General features: G+C 39.4%; 1 protein-coding gene across 2 annotated transcripts in view; it reads left to right on the top strand.

The window, feature by feature from the left end:
- The window catches only part of LOC113963564 (regucalcin), an 80,766-nt gene that overhangs the window by 17,487 nt on the left and 48,609 nt on the right, over positions 1 to 14,670 (top strand). For both annotated transcript variants that reach the window (XM_027674803.1, XM_027674804.1), the window contains 2 exons: positions 10,813 to 10,872; positions 12,012 to 12,094. In XM_027674803.1, coding sequence (XP_027530604.1) covers positions 10,824 to 10,872; positions 12,012 to 12,094 — 132 coding nt within the window. In that variant the 5' untranslated portion in view covers positions 10,813 to 10,823. The remainder of the gene's footprint in view (positions 1 to 10,812; positions 10,873 to 12,011; positions 12,095 to 14,670) is intronic.

Raw genomic sequence — 14,670 nt, 5'->3', positions numbered from 1 at the left:
TATAGTTGTACTTTCAGTTGGAATCTCTTTTCTCTCCCTGTTTCTCAGCAGAGATTTTATTACTACTCTTGACAACATGGGATTCAGTTCCAGCAGCTGCAACATCTTATAGCTCTTACCTATGAATACACATATGGTGAAACACCTCCCTGCTTCTGTGGCTTGCAGGCATTTCCATTATTCCCAGTACAGGATTGCAGAGTGGACAAAGAGACCTGCTTTGGAGTCAGACTCCTTATGTCACACCCCAGCTGCTTGGGAAAGTCAGCTGTGATATTTCCTTGTCCTCACAGGATGGAAAGAATAGCGTTCTCCTGTATTTTCCTACTCCACCTGTTCAAGTCCCCATGCTCTGTGATCCCCCCTGTGGTTTGGCACCTTTTCTCCTGTGCCAAAAAAGCCACCTCCATCTACTTATCAGCTTCAACACAGCTTAAGAAGGACATGCTTTCTACTAGGAACAGTAGATAAGTGGTGATCTAGTCTTACTCATTTAAATCTTGTTTATTATTTCAACTGGAAGGAAGAGGAGAGAGGAATTTAGAGGAATGTTAATGGTCAGTCCTTATCAGTGCATCCCCTCATTAAAAAAATATAGAAGCGCTATGGATTTAGCTTGGCCGTTTGATGAAAAATTGAACCTTATGTGATTTTTCAAGATGCATCTCTTGACTGCTTTCCCTAACAAGACAGGATATTTTGGAAACCTTGGGCAAATACAATCATCCTCTGGTTCCTCTTTTCAGGGCGGCGTCAGCCCCAGTGGGTGAGTTTGCTATTTATTTAGTCAATGCTGCACCTTGTGTTATGACAGAGAAAAATAGCAATTTAATTTTTTTACCTCTACTCTTTACATAAAAATGGCCAAACATCAATTGGCCACAGTATCTCTTTCATAATGTTTTTCCCACCTCAATTTGGTGCTTTAGAGAAACCTGGAATGGTATCTATGTTTTTATAAATCTATTTTAAATCTCTTTGACTAAACGTTCCCTCAGTGTCCTTTGGCATGTTGTATATTACAGATTGTAGAACATAACATTAAATTAATTGACCAGATATTAAAATTAATTATAATTCATTAGTTATTAAGACAGATTTTGTTGTCTCTTTAAAAAGTTTTTTAAACTAAAAAGTATTTTAAGAAATCTTATAGTAAATGTTTGCTCATGCTGTGATGTTTTGACATGGAGAACCAAAATAATAGTGCAACCACATATATACATATTATGAGAAATGCTAGAAAATATAGTACTATCTTAGTATTCAACCAATGATTTGAAATATTCCAAATACTGTTTAGAGTTCTGGCTATGACAGAATTGTTTCTATCCAATGATAGTGCACCCTCAGTGCACTCTTTCTTTTTACTTGAGGAAAACTTTAGTATCCAAGTTGTTTATTTCAACTTGTAAATGAAAACCATTTTTTGTCAGATAAGGGAAGAAATTATCAACTTAATGTTTCCTATATGAAAATATTCGTGTTCTTGCTTTCTTTGAGTAAAGATGCATCTTGATGTTTTCTACCTTTCACAATCCTCAGGTTTTGTTAGTGAAGCAAAATTTTCCAGTAAAGTGGTTAGCCTCTTCAAAGCATTATAAGTAAGAAATAAATGAATCAAAACACATAAAATATTAAATGCAGGCTGCCGTTGTTGATTCTTTTATTTGAGATTTGTCAAGAACAAAACAAGAACAGTGAAAATTAACTGATTATTTTAAGCAAGTATCTTGTAGGGTATGAGAACTTTTGCCTATGCTATTAATAGGAAAGTTGTTTTTCATAATCCCAAATAGGGGCATACATTTCTAGATCCTTCCTTCTTTGATAATATTTCTTGCCTGTGTTCCTTACCTGTCTTTTATCATGAAGTCATGCATTAGTGCAGCTGAAGAGCAGAGAAACAGATACAAGTGGGCAACTGCTAGCAGCATCAGGCAGATGGAGGAAAGTGGGGCTTCACTTGAACTAGTCTAATACTGGTTATTGCTTAATCTTCAATTAAATAATGACAGTTTGGTGTTTGTTTTTGTGGGTTTTTTTAATCCCCATCTCCACTCCCACAATTTTATCACTGTGCAACAACAGCAGGACAATACCTAGTGACTTAGTGCATCACAGGGGTTTTCCTGATTTTTCTTTTGTTTGTTTCTGCATGTGCAGCAGCAGGAAGGGCAGTGAGTGGCAAGGTCGCGGGATATGTGTTTGGGAGACCTGGATGCAGCTGCCTGCTGTGCCGGAGGCTCCCTGCATGGTGTATGGCTGCTCTGTGCTGCAGCTCTGAAATGTCAGGGCTTTCAGTGCTTGCTTAACATGAGCTTATAGTGCGGGTATGTACGGTAAAGACTGCAAAACACTTAGAGCCAAGGTAATGTGAATCATATCAGTTCTTAAAATAGAAAGCCCAGCTAAACGCTCAGAGGTATTTCTGCTCAGTCATATTGGTGAAGTGTGTGCTGCTCCTGCCTGGTGCGCCCATGACTGCAGTCTCCTTGCAGATACAGGACACGCGGCCGTCTTCGAACCGCCTGGGCAGCCAGCTGCTTGTCACACTGGGTGTGATGACCTGGTGCTGGTCCATTTGTAATAGCAGTACATCCACATCACTATCTCGTATTGGCCTTTTTAGCCACCAACGCGTTTGCAACAAACGTGGGTAGAGCCCTTCCCAAATCTTCGTTCGCGAAGCCTAGCCATGATGATGACATCCATATCAGTCTTTCTTCAAAGCAGAAGTTGTCATTAGCTTCATTTCATTGAGTAAATGGGCTTGTGGGGTTTTTCTTTTGTCCCTTCTTATTGGATGCCTCAGTGTTAAGTCAGGTATGAGATTTCTTCTGAGGAAACCCTGTAAAACAGACAACACACAATCAGTAACTGTCTCCTGTGCTGAGGGCCCTTTCAAGCAGACAAACACCCTTAGCACATGTAACTGGTGTAGGCGCTTTTCTCTGGCACTTGGTGCAGGTGCATAGTTAGAGGGCCTTATACAAGTTGGCCCCTTCCTCCTTGGCATTTCCTTCAGGGATCATGTATCTGCTGTGGAGTTTCCAACAGCCTGACAAGAGACAGTTTGTGTGATGCTGGCCCGAGGAAGTGAGAGCTATGATGGCTTCACTCTGTCAACATGGTGCTCCTCCCTGCCCTGTGGGTCTGCCTGCCCTGCCAGCCACTTTGACCTCTGGCATTGACTGCCGTGTGATGGCTGAGATGGTGGTGCCTGTGTGTTTAATGTCACTGTGATTTTCCCGCTGGGAACTTGCTCCTTGTTTTATCACACTGGGGACCTTGTTGCTCTCCCAGGGAGAGGCCCACAGCAGTGAGATGGGCCTCGCTGGAGTAGCAGAAAGGAGTGTGACACCCCACTGCTGTGCAGGCAGCCATACCGAGCACAGTACCTTGCTGAGGGCTGTGGCTCCCTTTCCTGAGGGACATGCCCTCATTTTAGCACTTTCCCTGCTTGGGAGTGATGCCGGGAGGAGAGCAAGTCGCTGGGAGGTGGGTGAGGAGTGTTCACTGGGCTGCAGCTAGGCAGACACGCTTCAGACTGTGAGTGTGGTGATGCCAGGCAAGACTAGACTGGTTGTGGTTCTAAGGAAGGAAGTGCTTTTTTCTTCTTTTTTCATTTTATGTTAAAAGCAGATTTTCTTTCAAACTCAATATGGTATTTTGAAGGAAATAAATTTTTTTTGGTGTCCAAATCTCTACTGCTGTTTTAGGAAAATAATGGTCCTGTTAATAAATAGCTGAATGCTGTGTTCAGGACCAGAAAACTGATAATGAGGACTGAAGCAGAGTACCTCAAAACCACACATTCAGTGGTGTATTTGCTTGAATTAATGACAGTCTGATGTTGTTTATATTTTTTTAAATTGATTCAGGATGCTAGTGCTAAAGCTGCAATCTTTAATGAGCGGAAGTATTTCCATGTCAGCCTGGCCTACCTGGCTGCTCTGTGTACAGGCCAACATGTGCAGCTTGCTTCAAAGATGAAAATAAGGCAGCTGGTTCACTGCCGGGTGTCAAGAAAGCACTGGGAAGACAGCACAATTTAAATTCTTTCTAGCCTCTTGGAGAGTTTCTGCTAAGGTAATGGTAGCACTGCACGTGTTGCTGGTGACTTGCTATTCTGAGAAGGATTTCTGATTTTTGACAAGCAGCTTGGCATGAGGCAATTTAGCTGAAGACCTCTGGTATAAATCTGCCCCCCTGCCCTCGCAGTGGGTCAATGCATGGACGCAGCACCGGAAATTAAAAGCTGTGCTTCTGTGCAGTTGAACTAGGGGTGTGCTGTATTTTATTGTATTGTCAAAGCATGTTATAAATGTGAAGTAGCATCACTTACCCTCTTTTTATACACAGAAGGCAAAATGATGGACATTAAGTGCTTTGCAATAGACTGAATGATGGATCATCGTGGTAAAAGGGTACACAAAATATTGTCAGGATTGCCTTTTGGCCCATAATGCACATGAACGTGTGCAGGGGATTATATTTGGGGTTTCTTCATCCTGCTTTTATGATCTATCAGCTGACTTCAGTCCAGGATTGTACTATTTCAGGTTATAAGTCATGCTAGAAGATGATGTTTTGGACTTTTTTTTCTTCTCATTCTTAAACCCCCAGTACCTTTGTGGTAGCTGCCAGATTACTTTTTTATATAAAGTAACATACAAGGAAAACAGAGGTCAAGACTATGTCTTGTTGCTATTGTATTTCATACAGATCCATGTTATTAGCCAGATTTCTGTAATGTGTGCTTCCATGCCTGCTACAATTATTTATTGCCTAATGACAAAGGGATTGGCTATTGCTGGTACTGCTGCTTCTAAAACCTAGTGCATCCCTCCTTTGCTGAATTACAGATTAAAATGGTAATCAAGACTTAATATGAAATAGTAGCAAGACAAGTTTTATTTTGTGGTAGGCCCAGTACAATCTTCAGAGAATAATTGAATATTTTATTTTGGGCATGAGGGAGGGATAGGATAGATGTAGTCACTCTGTTATGGGGTTCTTGAATAGGGTTGGGGTATATTATTAGTTTTTAAAAATTTTCTGGTTAGAATGAAATAAAGAAGCAATCACAGAATGGTTAGGGTTGTTACTCCTTTTGCTGAACATCATTTACTCTAAATTGTTTAACCTTTCAAGCCTTTTCAGTGCAGCAAATATTGCTAAACCAGGTTCCAAGTGGGTGTTTTTTCCAGTTTATATAGCCTTTTTGTGAGATTGGATAGGATATTAAAAAATAATAATAAAAACCCCAAACACAAGTGATCTCTCTTCCTTTAGTTATTTGAAAGGTTGTATTAACTCTATTCATATTTCATAATTTCCCTGGCAGTTGACTATGAAATCTGACCTATTTAAATGGTTTTACTGTACTACATTTCCTGGAGACCTTTCAAGATAATTTGCTTCCTAATCTAAATTTAACAGTTACATAAACCACATTTTGGAGACTTGGAAATTGCTACCTACTGTCTTTGCCTTTTTTTTTTTTTTTTTGGTAGACGAACCATATTATAAAAATGTAAGTACAGAATTTTAATCTGAAATTTGCATGTAGCTTGTCATTTGGTTTTCATACATAGATGCTGTTTTTTCTTTCTAATAAGATAAAGAAAGTAGGTTATTTTTTGTCCCACTTGAAAATTTCCATAGTGCTGTGGCCAATTCCATTTTTGTCAGGCTATTTTAAGATGTGAAGAAATAAAATCTCACAGGTCTAGGATATATTTGCTTAACAGTTCCTTGAATTTCTTTGTTGCTTTTTCCTTCTGTATAGGTCCTAACAGGTACTGAGTAGCATATGGATACGTTTAACCTTTCTCTGCAACAAGCTGGAGCCAGGAAGGACTGCTACTCCTTGGAGATACCGTTTTGTTCAGAAGTCTTGGCTGGCTTTAAGGATTCATTTTGTGCGCTTGTCACTGGTGTCTTGCCTAATATGCTGTACAAATTTGGACTTTACAATATCTCATCCTTATTTCTGCTGTAGCTGATGAGCTATCCTGAGGAATGTGTCAGAAAAAGAAGCTAAATTTAATAGTTTATTTGGTAAATTAAATTGTTTATTCTGATGTAAACTCAGAAGGGGAAAATGTTTGTGGCTGTTTCTGCAGGTATTTGAAATGAGGTTTTGCTTTGGATAAGGCTCTGAAATTTCATTACCTATCTGCTGTTTATGTATGGTGCTAGACTGTTTTGGTTTTGTTTTTGAGTAATGCATGGTAACTAGGTTTTCAGAAAGGGGAAGTTCCTTGAGTCAGTGCAACATTGATTTTCCTCGAGGAGAGGAGAGAATGGTGGTAGAGGCACATGGCTATTTCTTGTTCACTTCAGCAATGCAGATGTCTTAATAAGCAGAAAGGAGCAAACATTTTAGAAATCGTTAATTATAAAACATATCCCTTAGATTTTTGGAAATAGCAATGTTACGCTCTTAGTCAGATTCTTGCACATGCTGGCAGAGATACTGACTACTCTTTAGTTTGGGATCCATGTTTAGTTTCAGCCAGGTGAGTAGTACAGTGTTGCTTTTTCCTGGCTTTCCTTAAAAGTGCAGTGATATATTGGATACAAGCGTTGGTTCTGGCTCCAGGGCAAAATTCCCAATGTGTAAAGTAGCCTTCCAGAAGCCAGGGAAAGCTGGCTGTCTGTAGCTGAGGTTTTCCTGGGATTGTTTTTGGTTGAACATCTGAAAGGGTTCAGGGCATCTTGAGCTGCATTTGTGTGTTTAGGTGACAGCAGGGAATGAGGCCATTTTCTCTTTTTTCAAGTTGTAGTTCTTGTCTTAAGCTGTTTCAAGCAGGTTGGGGATAACCATGCAGCCATGGCTTGGCAAGTCAGAAGGGCAACAGATGTTGAATGTGGTTCAAGTTTGGGAATAACTCTAGTAATTGATATTAAAAATTATGCCACCAAATGTTCCATTTGCTGTAGTAGTTGCCTGGAGAGTTGAGAGTTGAGAATCTTTTTCCTTGGGACATGATGATTTCTTAATGTCACTTCTGTATTTCGATTTTCATATACAAAATCCCTGAAGGTCAGCATCTTTGAAATTTCTATATGTTGTCATACAAGTGATTGATAAACTGTTAATCCTCCTGAGGATTTTTTGGTGATTTCTTTTTTAAAGGGGGGAAAAACTGCTTTAGATCAAGGTATATTATGTTTGTATTTTTAATGATAATTTTTAAGGTAATCTGTGCTTGACTGTAAGGCTTCAGCATTCTTTAAGTCCACAGCTGAAGCACCCCTTACCTTCTAAGGTAGTGAGAATCATGAATCCATGACTGAGAAATAAGGATTTTTTGGGGGCATTTTGAGGAGGCTGGAGCCACTTACCCCTTTTGATCTGCAAGAACAAGTCAGTGTTGAGTTGCTTTACACTCTCTGTTTTTTGTAGCTTTTATATTGGAACGGCTAGAAAGTTTAAGTGCTAAAATTTAAGTTCTGGAAATTCAAACAAGGAGTTCAGCATGCACATTTGGAAAACACCTGGATAAACTGAAGGGTGCTGGTCTGCTTTGGGGGTATTGGACTGAAGATGGGAAAGGCTGACATCAATTTTCGCCATGTGGGGGGCTCTGGCTTTGCATCTCCCATTTTCCTGAGTTGAGAGGCTGCCGATTCTTCCGCATTCTACAAAGGCGGGAGAAGTGATGTGGGACCTTTACCACAGAATGGATGTTACTTTGGGATCCCTCAGTAGTGGTTAGGGAGTGAAAACATCATTATCAGGGAGCCTTTCTGATGAGCCCTCATGCTTTGAGGTGGAAGCAAGCTGGAAGTTGTGTGGGAGTCCCAGTGGAAGCAAGGATACAGCAAAGGGGTTCCCTGTTAAAAACAAAAGTGAAACCCCCTGTAGAGGTGGTCCTGTTGAATGGTGGTGAGGCGTACTCCTCCTGCATCATGTGGGGGCATACAGTGAACTTGTATCCTGTTGGTCACTTTAATAACCTGTCTTGCTGAATGCAGCTCACCTGTGATTTGTTGTAGCTCTGTGGGCTTTTATTCACTCCTGTTGTGGTTAATATTGCTGCAAGAAAATCAGTGCTATTACTATTCAGGGCTTTTTACCCTGAGTGACTGCTTTTTCTGTTTCTGTTTGCTATGATGGAGGTGTAAATCTCTTGCCTGAGCTGCTACAAATCCTATTCTGAAATAACAGCTTTTTAATTTTGTTTAGTTTTGGTTTGGGTTATTTTTCCTCTCCTATGGAGTTGTTGGCAAAGGTGTGCTTTCTGTTCTGAGGTTTTTGTTACACTTGCCATTTCTGTGCAAGCTGTCTTTGAAGTAGCCATCTCTGCTCTTTTTTCCCACTTGCCCAGGCAGAAGTCCAGGCTTCCTGGGTGTTCCCTCTTGTAGTTGTCTCTCTCAACCTCATGTTTGACCCTAATTTAATTGAATGCTCATGTTGTGCTCTAAAGATAGCTGTCTTTAGTACAGAGTGAAAAGGTTTTATTGCTGCATGTTTATATAGACTATAAGAGATGGGAATCACCTGCCATAAGCTTTCAGCATCTTTTAACAACTGCTCAAAAATTCATCTGAACATAAAAACAAAGCAAGCAGCAAGCACTTGCATTTCTTGCTAAGTGGAGAATACTGCTCAGCACACCTAGATGCATCTTTCTGTTGTTTCCCAAGGTCTTGTATAATGCCTAATAGCCTGTAAGCCAGGCTTTTTCGAACTGAAGGCTGCCACCAGAGAAGGTGTTGCCATGGGCATAACCTCCTCTTTTTAGGGAAAGTTGTATGCTCCAGAGGGCTGAGTTTGGCTGCTGGAGTACAAGCTCTCGAAGAGGCAATACTATTTTATTTGCTCTTGATTAAAATCCATGCCTTTAAATTTTATGAGCTGACAATATGAAAGTAGTCTTCTAGACCTCCCGTTGCTGCCCTGCAGTAAACTTCAAGTCTGGTACAAAACACGTACAAAGACAAGTTCTTCTGACCCAAGTGCCTTCTACATGTAAAACAGCTTTTGTCCAATAGATTCATGGAAGTTTCGTCTGCAAAAGCCATCTTACATTGCTAGCTGGAAGTGAAGTCCTGTGGTGTTTTGGGCATTTTATTTTTGGTGTCACTCTTTTCTTGGACAGTGGTCTTCATATGCAGCATGGCTGCCTTGCCTCCTCCATGTTGCGTGAGCTCTGAGAAGGTGAATTAATGTGAAATTAATTGTTATGTAATGGAATTTTATATCTTGCTTAAGTGGTGCAGATGACATCCTTTGATGTCCCATCCACAGTCCTCTGTCTGTCTGTCTTCTCCCCCAGGTTAAATACCTTATTCAGAAGTTCTGTATCTGCTTGCTTGAAAACTGCATGTCCTTTTTCAGCTTTCAGGAGTGTGGGCCATGTCTTTTATAACAGGCCGAAAGGATTGGTTTAAACTTTGAGTGAACATTGCATTTAAATTCCATAAACTCACTCTCTTTAATACAAAGACTGCTGAAATTTTCCACTAAATTAAACACTTTTGCTGCAAACAATTCAGTTTCGATCTCTTCAAAGCCTTTGGGCAGGCTTCTCTTATCTGGAAATCTTATTTATCTCGTGGTATTTGTATAATCTCAAGACCCATTGTACAGTAACTAATGTGGAGGTTTTATCAAATAGGATATTTAGCTGTGTTGCTTTTTTCATGGCATGTGGTTATGTTTAAGAAATGAAGCTGCTTACATTTCAGGTGTGGCCAGACTGGCACTTAGAGTACTGCAGGCATTTCAGGTTCAGCTGTGTGTAACCTACTTGTGCATATCTTCTGCTTAAAAACAAACAAAAAAGATAGAGTTCTCATTTATTCTTGCAGAATTATTTTTTACTTCTCTTGTCTATTGATTTTCTCATTCAATCTATTAAAAACAGAGGTGATTTTAGTTTACTGCAATTAATTGTAAACAGTTATTGAACCTTACTTAACAAATGTAACATAGAATATTATCAAATGGCAGGACTAATAAGAATGTGGATTTCTGTTGGCACTTGTTTAAAGTATATAACTGATCACTGTTTTTTTGTTTTGTTAAGTAGAGGTGCAGAAATTCCTTCTTCCCCACTCTCTGTATGCATTACATGTTCAAAAGTGAATTTCAAAGTTCAGTATCTTTTTTTAATGCAACCGAAATGCGCCACAGAAACATTTCTCAGTAATACTGTTGATCAGTTCTCAAACTTCTAAAAACCATATTTCTTGTGAACTAAATGGTAATCAGGTGATTAAATTAAACGGCATCAGTCACTATTTTCTGTGATTGTCCCTATTTAAAATCTGCCTTTTGCTTTGCATGGATGCTTTAGAGGGGTTTTTTTGTGGTTTGTTTTTGATTGAGTTTGGTTTTTTTTGTTTGCTTTTTAAGGTGGGTTGTATTTCTAAATCCTTGCCTTGCTGTGCATCCACCTTATTTCCTGGCCTCCACCCGTCTCTCAGCTAGTGACTGCCACCATGGCAACTCTTCCTCCAGCTGAACAGATGGGACATTGAATCTCCTCCGAGAGCAGAGCACCGCTCACGCCCTGCCAGGAATCAGCTGGCAGGTTGCACTTCTTTCTGCAAAATTAAAAGCAAGCTCTGCCCGGCAGAGGCATGCTAGTTTTGAGGGTGCTCAGTTTCACAAATAATACCGTAGTCTAGTAGTTGCTTGAAGAAATAAAACATAGTGGCTGAACTGGGATTATTTCTATGCCTGAGAGCTCTTCAGAGGAGCTTTGCCTTTAGTGCGAAGAACTTGGCGTCAGCCAGCAGCCCGTGGTTTTCTGGTAGAATGGTTGCTATCAACTTTTTTTTTCTCTTTAGGATGCGTCAGGATGAAACGCCACAGGCATCTAAGCACCAGTGACAGTTCAGACAATGAGAGTAAGTAATACCTGCTAGTTTTTCTTTGGTCTATCACCCCCTCGTGGTTTCCTTCTGTGGTTTGAGGGCAAACCATTTCACCTCTTATAAATTAAAAAAAAACCCAACAAACGTTTTTTGCTTGATTTCTTTTTGCATTTGTGGTCTTTGGTGTTCTGAATTGTGTTACAGGAGGAAAATGATGCGAACAGTCTTACAAATCTAAGGGGTGTTTTGAGTCTATGTAGAATTTCAAGAGAAACTTGCATATCTTTGCTATTCAGAGTTGCCAAGGAGAAATTTGTAATTCAAGTGAAATTTTACTGCCCAGGGTCCTATTCTGTAATTATTTTTTAAAAAGTCCTACTGTCATGTGTTGTGCAGAGCCTCAACTTTAAAATAGGTGGAGGTGGCAAGCTATTTAAGCGTCGATATGTTAGAGTTATAACCAGTGTATTGATTGTTACATTATCTTGTACTGGTTCTTGATCTATTTCACTTTAGTTTGTTAAACAATTTAGTGAAGCTACATTTGAAGTGTTCCTGGGCACACACCTACTTGAAGATCTTCCCTTTTTATCTGCAAAAAACCCAAAGCAGAGCAACCCTTTATGGCAGGGTCTTGTTTGTTTCTTATAAACCTGTGCCTATCTAATAGCTCTACACATAGTGATGATTCATTGTCATATTCCCTGCGAGTCATCAATGTATCCTCTTCTGAAATAATGTTTTGCCCAGAAACGTTTAGATATCCCACTGGGTTTTTTTGCATTTCTCATCAGCACACTTTATCATTGTTTTGTTCTTTAGAGGTTGTTTTGAGCACTTGCAAACTCTGTCCTCTATTTTACTCCTCCTTCCACTTTGTTAGAAGGGTACTAAATGAAGGAAAGCAGTCTGCCTGCTGGTTTCTGTTTACTCTTGCTTGTATTGGGCAGAGCAGAATGTACCCATAAACTCAGTTTGCTGTGGTTTTATAAGAATGAGTGGAACAGGAGGAGCTGTAATTAAGCCTACAGGCTGCCTAAGAGGTTTTTTTGCCCACGTCTTGTCAAAAAATTATAATTCAAGAGATTGGAGTGCCTTGTGTTTTACTGAAAAAATTAAATGAATTGAACTGAGCTATAATAGTCCTTTTTTATTTATTTTTTTTTTAACAGGTCCTTCCACTTCCTTTTCTTCTTGTTCTAAATACAGGAGCAAGTCAAAAACACCAGCAAATGAACAAAAGAAGCCTGCTGAGGTAAGAACTAGGGTTAAAGGTTGGTTGCTGGTAGTTTTTAGTCATGTAGTTTTCATGTTTCTAGGCCTTGAAATAGTGACATTTGAACCTAGTGCTGGTGACTGCTTTTGTCACCCGTCAAAGTCTGTGTGAACCTGTATTTTCCCCACTGTGTGAATATTATAGGAGCTCTGGTGTTTGATGTCCCAAAATGACTTATGGTATGTGCAGACAGTAACACGTAGTTCGTTCTTCCCCTGAAATTTAGTATCATTTTGAAATTGGCAAAAGCTGGGATGGTCTTATGATTTGAGAGCATGGCACAGAAAAACAGTTCTTGTGTTTGGGAAGGATACTTTCTTTCTGCTTTAGGATGAAGGAGCAGGACACTTAAGTGGGCAGGATACTTATAAGTAGTGCTTGCTCAGCATCTGCTACTTTGTTTTTTACTTTGGCTTTTTGCTTTCAATAAAGTTTCTTTTTCCTCTGCCATCTCCACCTGTTAGAACCCCAACACGTATCCCCACGGTCACTGGACCTTTATTGATCCATTTAATAAATTTGCATTTATGCACAAAGCAGTGCTCAAAGCCCTTCTGTCAACTATTCCACTGGTAGGCTCTCTTTGTGGAAGATTTGTTGGCTGCCTTCTCCAGATTTTATGCTTGCTTTCTTAAGGGCTGAAGTCAGATACTAACTGCAAATAGGATAAATATTTCTTGCAGCTAATTCCCCTAACTTGTTATCACATTCCGTCTGAATGAGTCCTTCAGAATTTTAGTGTGACTGTTGATGCCTGAGGTTGCTGAATAAAGACTGACAAAATCCACTTTGTTTCCATAAAATTTAAAGTTAAGTCCCAGAAATCATTATTTTGTGTACTATACCAGCAGTATAGCTGTATGGTTACTGCTGTGCAAGGTTGCATGAACTATATAGATTGTGCTCATGTAGCAAAACCTATTCAGCAAACATACTTCATGCTTCTTTTCTAAATGCTGTTAACGAGATGGACTTGGTTTGGTAAGAACAAGGAAAATGATACAGAACGTGTCCTTTCTTTGGAAGCTTAATTTTTATTACAGGTTAATTGAAGAAAACTCATTGATTCGTTTCTAAAATAAAATCTTGTGTGTTTCAAAAAAGCGAAATTGGCTAGAACTAGCTACATAGTGTTTTATTTGCAGCCACCAAGAAAGTTAAGAAAAGCCTAGTGTGCTTTTTACCTTTAAAATGTTCATATGAGAATTATGGTTCTGTAAAAATTTTAATCTTAAAACAACTTGGGGCTGCTGTGATCTTGTAAGTGTGTGCCTAGGCAGTGGCTTTGTTACTAGCCAAGCTGTGCAAATGGGAACTGAAGCACATACACTGCTAGACTTCTTGCTGTTTCAAATACACCTCAGTGCTAGTCCCTTACCAATCCCTCCTTTCTACCCAGCCATCCAGCTTTCTTCTTGTATCTGTTCATTTTAGGGATTGTCCTGTTACAGTTGTCTTTGAATTTGCTCCATTCTATCTCTATGTGCATATGTACCTTATAAACAATAATTATGATGTGGTCCGTGTATGTAGCATACAAGTGTTCGCTTTACATAACTTCTAGCAATTAAAATTAGCAGTGTTTTCAGTTCCTCCTTTTGAGATAATCTTTGCTGCTTTCTACCTGTTCCAAGACAAAATCTTGATCCCTTTAATGCTTGGAAATAAGAAGCTTTGAAGAACAAAATCTGGAATACACACCTGAAATTTAAAAAGTGTATTTCGTAACATAATCCTTTCAGTAATACTGGAATCTCTTTGTCATCTTTCATTTAAGATCCCCCTACCAGGAAAAAAAAAAAGAGAAAGAAAGAAATCTCAAACTTTAGAATATGTCCTCTTCTGGAGGAGTGTCCTGGGTATAATATTTAAAAGAACCCTTAAACAAAAAAAGTCCTTCAGGGAAGCAAATGGAAGGGAAGGTGGCAGTAATAATGTGTACCCCTTGTTCCTAAGACTTTTGGCTATCAGCAAGCACTCCTTCCAACTCCTTGAAAAGCATATACGCTAGAGAGTGTATTGCATGAAATGCTGTTATCAGCAGAGCATTGAATTGATTATTTATGCACCAAGTGGTAACAAGGGTGTAAAGTGAAGACTGAAAAAGGACCCCACCACACACCATTCCAAAACTCGTATTGAAATCCCACAAGCTTTTTGTAGTAATAGTTGTGTTAATATCTATTAGATAGAAATTAAAAAGTTCAGGCTGACAGCATCTTTAGCAAGGCCTCTCTTTAACAAGTTGGCACTGCTCTCCTTTCATTCACCTCTGCTTGCCAGGCAGCAAGCTGTTTCTTGAGTTAGTGATGCAGAAAATCTAGAAGGTCAAAGCTATAAATAGCTGTTTGGGAATATTTTTGTTCATGGTCTTCATACATTAATTTTTCTTTCATGCCAGCAAGCCTGGCTTTTTCAGTTAAATTGCATATGAATACATAGGCTATTTTCCCCTTCCTCAACCATAGAGCACAACCTGAGTACTGAGGTTCCCTCTCCAAATAAAAGCTTGGGTTTGGTACTCTGACCAACAAGCAAGTGGTGAGTGTATGTGT

This window comes from Neopelma chrysocephalum, unplaced genomic scaffold, assembly GCF_003984885.1.
Source record: "Neopelma chrysocephalum unplaced genomic scaffold, ASM398488v2 Primary Assembly neopelma1_25, whole genome shotgun sequence".
Taxonomy (NCBI): domain Eukaryota; kingdom Metazoa; phylum Chordata; class Aves; order Passeriformes; family Pipridae; genus Neopelma; species Neopelma chrysocephalum.
The sequence above is the reverse complement of the archived record's forward strand: the minus strand, read 5'-3'. Positions and strand labels throughout refer to the sequence as shown.